The 6,492-nt window shown below is 38.6% G+C and overlaps 1 protein-coding gene across 4 annotated transcripts in view; it reads left to right on the top strand.

Moving 5' to 3' along the window:
* ZDBF2 (zinc finger DBF-type containing 2) overlaps positions 1-6,492 on the top strand; it is a 38,017-nt gene that overhangs the window by 10,660 nt on the left and 20,865 nt on the right. For 3 of the 4 annotated variants that reach the window (XM_006029555.3, XM_025211052.1, XM_014522681.2), the window contains one exon: positions 166-293. In XM_006029555.3, coding sequence (XP_006029617.1) covers positions 166-293 — 128 coding nt within the window. Of the gene's footprint in view, positions 1-162; positions 294-389; positions 461-6,492 lie in introns of those variants that run through there. The other variant, XM_025211053.1, reaches the window with a different exon arrangement.

Genomic DNA, 6,492 nt, shown 5'->3' with positions numbered 1-6,492 from the left:
TGAACCAGTATTTTAAAGACTGCAGAAGGAGGATTTCTGTTTTAAGTATTTTTCATTGTAATAGGGTTTTTAACTTAGGAAATAAAAAAAAACAAAACCTCCATATGGGGAGATCCTTGAGTTAGTGATGATACCAGACTAGCAACTCATCTTGTCTCTTTTCAGCATATTATTAGTTCCCAGCACAGACATTTCACCACTTACTGCAGGAATCGTATGGGTACTACCAGCTTGATGGAACGTTTCCTCCAAGATGTTTTGCACTATCATCCCCACAGATACCATGACAACAGGTATAACAGTTTAATTTAAACTTTTAGTTGATGTAATGTAATGTTGTACAACCTCGCATTAAAAATACGTTTCTCATATGTTCTTCCCATTTTCAGAACTCCAGATTGAGGGCAATTTACCAAAAAACAAGGACTTTTACATAAAAAGAATATACAGAACTTGGCTGGTATTTTATATATTCCTTTTCTACTTTAGAGCCGTAGATTTTACTAATTAGCGCATTACGTCTTGACACCCATCTTGCTGGGGTCATCTGATCCCAGCAGTCTTTCCTGCCCAAGTGCAGGGGGGCTAGACCCAATGATCTGTAAGGTCCCTTCCAACCACTACCATCTATGAAACTATTAGCAACTTGCCCATCAAGAATGACAGGCAGAGGGGGGGCCAGTGGGGACAGAGGTCTGCTTCAGACAACCAGAGTGCGAATAAAGCATTACAGACAGACAAAGTCTTTTATAATATTAGAATGAATAATACAACTTCCATGGTAGCATCTAGCCATATGGCATAATCAGAAAACAAGCAACATTAAACTAAATAAGCCACAGTAGTTTAGCTGCCTACTTTATCCTTATACCGTGTGCCATGTTAATTGCATCCATATTAAGCACAAAGAATATTTTTGATGTTTGTGGTGAAAGAGATCATTAGCATGCTATGTTCATTATGACTCAAAGTATTTGTGAAATATATATGCTGAGTATTTACAGATTCTTGGAAAAGTAGGGCTGGAAGGGACCTCACAAGGTCATCCAATTCGATCTTTGCTCAGGGTTGAGCAGGATCATCCCTGACTAACCCATATCAGCCATGTGACTGCCCAACCTGCTTTGAAAATTTCCAGGGATGGAAATTCCACAACTTCTTTAGGTAGCCTGTTCAAATGCTTGGCCACCCTCATAGTGAGAAAATTCCTCCTGATCTGCAACCTAAATTTCCTCTGCTTCAGTTTGAGCCCATTGCTCCTAGCCCTATCCTCTTTGGCTACAGCGAGAAGCCTATCTCCATCCTCTCTATACCTCCCCTTCTGGTATTTATAGACTTGTCAAATTCCCCCTCGGTCTTCTCTTCTCCAGATTAAATAAGACTGGCTCTTTCAGATAGACTGTCAGATAAATTGTTAATATATCCATTAGCTGAACATACAAACTATAAGGGTAATGGACTATTTATGTAAACAACCTTTATTTGCTATATTGTAGAATCATAGACAATTAGGGAAGGGACCTCAGAAGGTCATCTAGTCCAACCCCATGCTCAAAGCAGGACTGTCCCCAGCTAGATAATCCCAGCCAAGGTTTTTTGTCTAGCCAGGTCTTAAAAACCTTCAGGGGTGGAGATTCCACAACCTGTCTGGGTAACCTGTTCCAGTGTTTTACTACTGTCCTTGTGAGAAAGTTCTTCCTAATATTTAACCTAAACTTCCCTTGCTGTAACTTGAGACCATTGCTCCTTTTTCTTGTACTATTTCTGTAGTACTGAAAAATGTATATATATTTTTACATTTTTAATCATGGGCAGCTGGTGCCACCTTAGTCGGGGTGGGGGCATGTGCCAGCGACCAGTCAGGGGCGAGGGGGATTTCCCCCATGGCCAATCTCACTGATCGGGGCAAGATCCCCCCACAGCAAAATTCACTGACTCCCAGAGCTGCAGCACTCCTAGAAGTGGCCGTGGTGTTCCTGGAAGTGGCCGTGGCACTACATCTGGCGCTCCCACTCCGCAGCCAGTGTTCCCGCCTGCCCCCCCTGCCCATCGCCTAAATGGGGAATGCAGCTGGTCAGGGGGTGCACATGCACCCCCTACGCATCACCACTGTTTTTAATGCTATTGTTTTTTAAAAACTAGTGGTTTTATGTATTTCTTGTGATATGTAGTAGTGTTAGGTTTGACCTAGAAACCACTACACATAGCCCAAGCAAAAGTCTCTGTTCTGTAACTAATGCTCAATTGCAATGATAAGGAGAAGACAGTCTTAGATAAAGGAGGCTTGAAAACAAAAACAGAATTAGTGGAGTAGGGCAAAGAGCTGATTTAAATATTAAGATTCACACCCCTAGGTGGGGAGAAAGTATGCTAATGAAACATACATGTATGGAAATGAGATACATAGCTAAAACACAGGTATAGAGACATGCTCAGTAAAGAACTCCTTGCGTCACTCCCTTATAACCAATTAGCAAACAAGAATGCTTATGAAGGTCCAATACTCCTGTATAAAAGATGCTCATAATTAAGACTCTGTGTGCTTGTTACGTGAAATTATTCCGCTTGCACCTTGTATTGCTAGCAATAAATCTTTATACTTTCACCCCTGGTATCTTTATTGGCTTTTGCATACCGGGCACGATCCCAGACTTGAGCTGGGGCTCAACAGTAGAACTTCAATTTTTTTATCATTTGGTCTTGTTTTTGTCCTTTAATGTGAGGCTGTTCAACTAACTGAAAGAAAACAAGCAGGCTTCACCCTTCTTATCAGTGTTGCATAGATACTCAAAGAAAATATTTATGGAAATTGAATAAGAACATAAACTGTACTGTCCCTTAAGACACACCTTTCTGCTGTTCCCAGAAGGCAGCATGCCAATGCCTACCTCTTTCTTTTCTAGACACAATTTTATGTCCTCAAGTAATATGTTCTGCTTTATTTAAGCAAAGCACTAGAATAGAGCTGGTGGAGGGACACCTGGTCACTCAATTTGATACTAACAGAGGATATGGCCTTCAGGTATATCCTTGACAAATTAATTGGGACATGCACACATCAGCATGAATAAAAAGGACGTTTTATCTCAATTTTTTTTACCATTTTTTTGTGAAGAAAATACCAGAAGCGCTTTAGGGCAGCACCCAAATTGATAAGGGACATGTGTTTTGAGGTTATGTAAATACAAGAGTATTTCATTCGGGGAACAAGATGTACTTGTTAGAAAAAAGTAGGTTCCATTAACTTACAAAAACAAAGAGTAGGATGGAGAAATAATGCACAAACTAATTGAATGGGTGTGGGAGAAAACAGCCCCAAATCCAGACTGTGTGGGGGCAGAGTTCAGAATAGAAAAATTGAATAAATTGCTCAAAGTACAATTCTTTTCTGCAAAATCATCATGTAAAATTGGTGAATTCTTAACTAACAGGTGAGGGATTGAGCTGAATTGTGTTTCTTCTTTGTATATTAACTAAAGCATTTGTGTGATTTCTAGTCAAGTACAGCTGAATCAACCCACCCATGAAGACAGTGAATTTGTATAAGTGGTAGTAAAAAGTAGAAGTAGAAAACAGTAGGGTTAGGCATATATGTCTGATTTGCCTTGTAGAATTTATATAACTGATCATTAGTGAAGGAAAGATTTCAATCTGACTTTCAGATCCTAGGCAGAGTTTGGAGGGATGGCAATTTTAAAAAAGATATTTTTATTTGAAACCTCTGCGTATTTGCTGGGGAAATCTATGCAAAAGGGAAAAAAAGAAGGAAAGACAGCATAGAGCCCTGGTGTCTACTTCACAAAGTTAAACTCTATTTTTAGGGGGAAAATTTATGTAACATTGTTTTCAAAAGTGCTTATATGGTTTAGGGCAATTTTTGTTTTTCAATAAGATGTTGGGTCAAAAGTACTTAACACTTGAAAAAGGGATGTTGATTCCTAAGTGATTAAGGAGCCTACAGATAACTATATTAGGTGAGACCCAATGTCCTTCTAGTCTAGGTATCCTTCAAGATTGGTTAAAATATTTTTTTCTACTTTTTGTTTAAATTATAAGCATTCCTTTTAAAAATAAACCTGTTTTTGTTGAAATCTGAATTTCAATACAAAATCTGTTAAAACCTAAGTTTCTTATAATTTCCTAAAACATTAAAGTGAAAAATCAGTATCCTGAATCCATAAGCCCCTGTCAGATATTTTCAGTCAGGGTGGATAAAAATCAGATTTAAAAAAAATTTAAATCAGATTTTTTTTATTTATTTATTTATTTTTAATACTAAATTTCTCTCGTTTAAAAAATAACCGTTACAATTTAATCACATCACAAACATGCTAAAGCTACACTTACAATCTCATAAAAATGAATTAATGGCTCTGTCTCACACACACACACACACACACACACACACACACATTTAGTTACCAGCAAATACCAACAAGACACCATAGATGAAAAGATTGCTTGGTTCATTTATGCCACAAATTCTCCTTTTCGCATTGTTGACAATAAATGCTTCATTGACATGGTTGAGTCCTTATGACCAGGCTACACTCCACCTGGTAGAGCAGACATTGGTGGAAGGCTGCTAGATACAGTGTATGAAAAGGAACTAGAACAGTGTGCAAGAAATACTGAGGGAAAATTTGCCAGTTTAAGCCTTGATGGGTGGAGCAATGTACACAATGATCCAGTAATATGTGCCTGTGTAACAACAAAAGATGGGGTTGCATATCTTTCAGAAACAATAGATACATGGGGAAATGCCCACACAGCAAAATATTTAAAAGAAGTGGCAGTAAAAGCTGTCATGAATTTTTGTTTACAGTTTAACTGTCACGTGTGCAGTTTTGTCACAGACAATGCTGTGAATATGACAAAGATGAGAAGATACTTAGAAGAAGAAATGGAAGGACCTTAATAACATATGGCTGCAGTGCCCATTTAATGCATCTTTTAGCCAAAGACTTAAATACTTCTCCAGGAATAAAAGAAAATGTTGTAATAACAAAATACTTCCATAACAACCATTTTGCTTCAGCTTCACTGAAGCAAGCAGGAGGATCCAAACTAATTCTCCCTCAAGACGTTTGATGGAATTCTGTGGTTGATTGTTTTGAGCAATCTGTTAAGAACTGGCCTATTCTCGTAAAAAATTGTGAAGAAAACCGTGATAAAACAGATGGAAGTATCTCATCCAAAGTATCTAACATTGGATTAAAGAGGAATGTAGAAGATATGCTCAGTATATTGAAGCCTATATCAATAGCCTTAAATAAACTGCAGAAGAGATTGTTGCTGCATTGTTGATGCTGTCAAAATTTGGAAGGCACTTCAAGAGACATTAACAAATAAATACCTAACCAGAAAGTTAAACTGCAGGCAATAAAGAAGCGAATGGATCAAGCACTAACTCCACCTTATTTTCTTGCACACATTCTCAACCTCAGATATACAGGTAGATGTCTAACTTCTGAAGAAGATGCTGCCATGGCATGGGCATCTCAAAATCACGCCTCAGTCATAATAAATTTTAGGGCTGGAGGGGAACCATTTAAACCAGGCTTGTCCAACATATGGCCCGTGGGCTGCCATGTGGCCCTCCAAGCCATTTTCTGAGGCCCGAGGTGCTGCGACAGGAAATGAAAGTAAACACTGTACTTTCGTTTCGGGCGGGGGGGGTAATGTAATACTGCTTCCTGTGAGGTCTTTGAATATGGCTTTTTTGTTCCCCGGATAAAGTTCATGATCTGGCCCCACATTCAAAAAGGTTGGACACCCCTGATTTAAACGGTACATGTTTACTGATGATGTTTTGAACAAAGTCACTCTCCTGAATTGGTGGAAATCATTAGCCAGGCACCTTGAAACAATGTTCCTTTAGTCGCTAAGCCAACTTTTCACAGCAGTAGCTTCCTCGCTTCCTCTGCAGGCACAGAGAGAAATATTTTCATCGTTTGGTATTATTCACTCAAAGCTAAGAAATCGACTGGAAGTTGAAAAAGCAGGAAAACTTGTATTTTTGTTTCAGTCTATGAATAAAAATGACAGTGGGAACAGGGAAGATGAGATCTAGTTGTAAAAGCTTTAAGGAGAGCATACGTTTAGTGTTTCATAGATTCATAGATGTGTAGTGATGACTTGTCTGTTAGAGTTAATAAAATTTGAAAATTTAAAAAGTTTAAGGACAGATGTTGTAAAATGCTGTATTAAGTTGTAAATTAACATGTTTTAGTGATCAGATTTGCACCATTGTTTAAGAAATATGTGAAGAAGTATCAGTGGGAATCTTGATTTTGTCACAACCCAGTGATTTTGGTGCCTCGGCATGATGGAATTTTCCCGCCACATGAGAGCCTCTTGCACAGCAAAGGGTTTTTGTTGCAACAGAAAAACCCCGGTGCAAGAGAGTTCCCGCCATTTGAATGTAAATTTGTGTCCCGCTATTGGCCAGTTCTAAATTATTCCTACGTGGCGGCTAGTAATTGGCTTGCT

Source organism: Alligator sinensis, unplaced genomic scaffold (genome assembly GCF_000455745.1).
Source record: "Alligator sinensis unplaced genomic scaffold, ASM45574v1 scaffold372_1, whole genome shotgun sequence".
NCBI lineage: Eukaryota > Metazoa > Chordata > Crocodylia > Alligatoridae > Alligator > Alligator sinensis.
The sequence above is the reverse complement of the archived record's forward strand: the minus strand, read 5'-3'. Positions and strand labels throughout refer to the sequence as shown.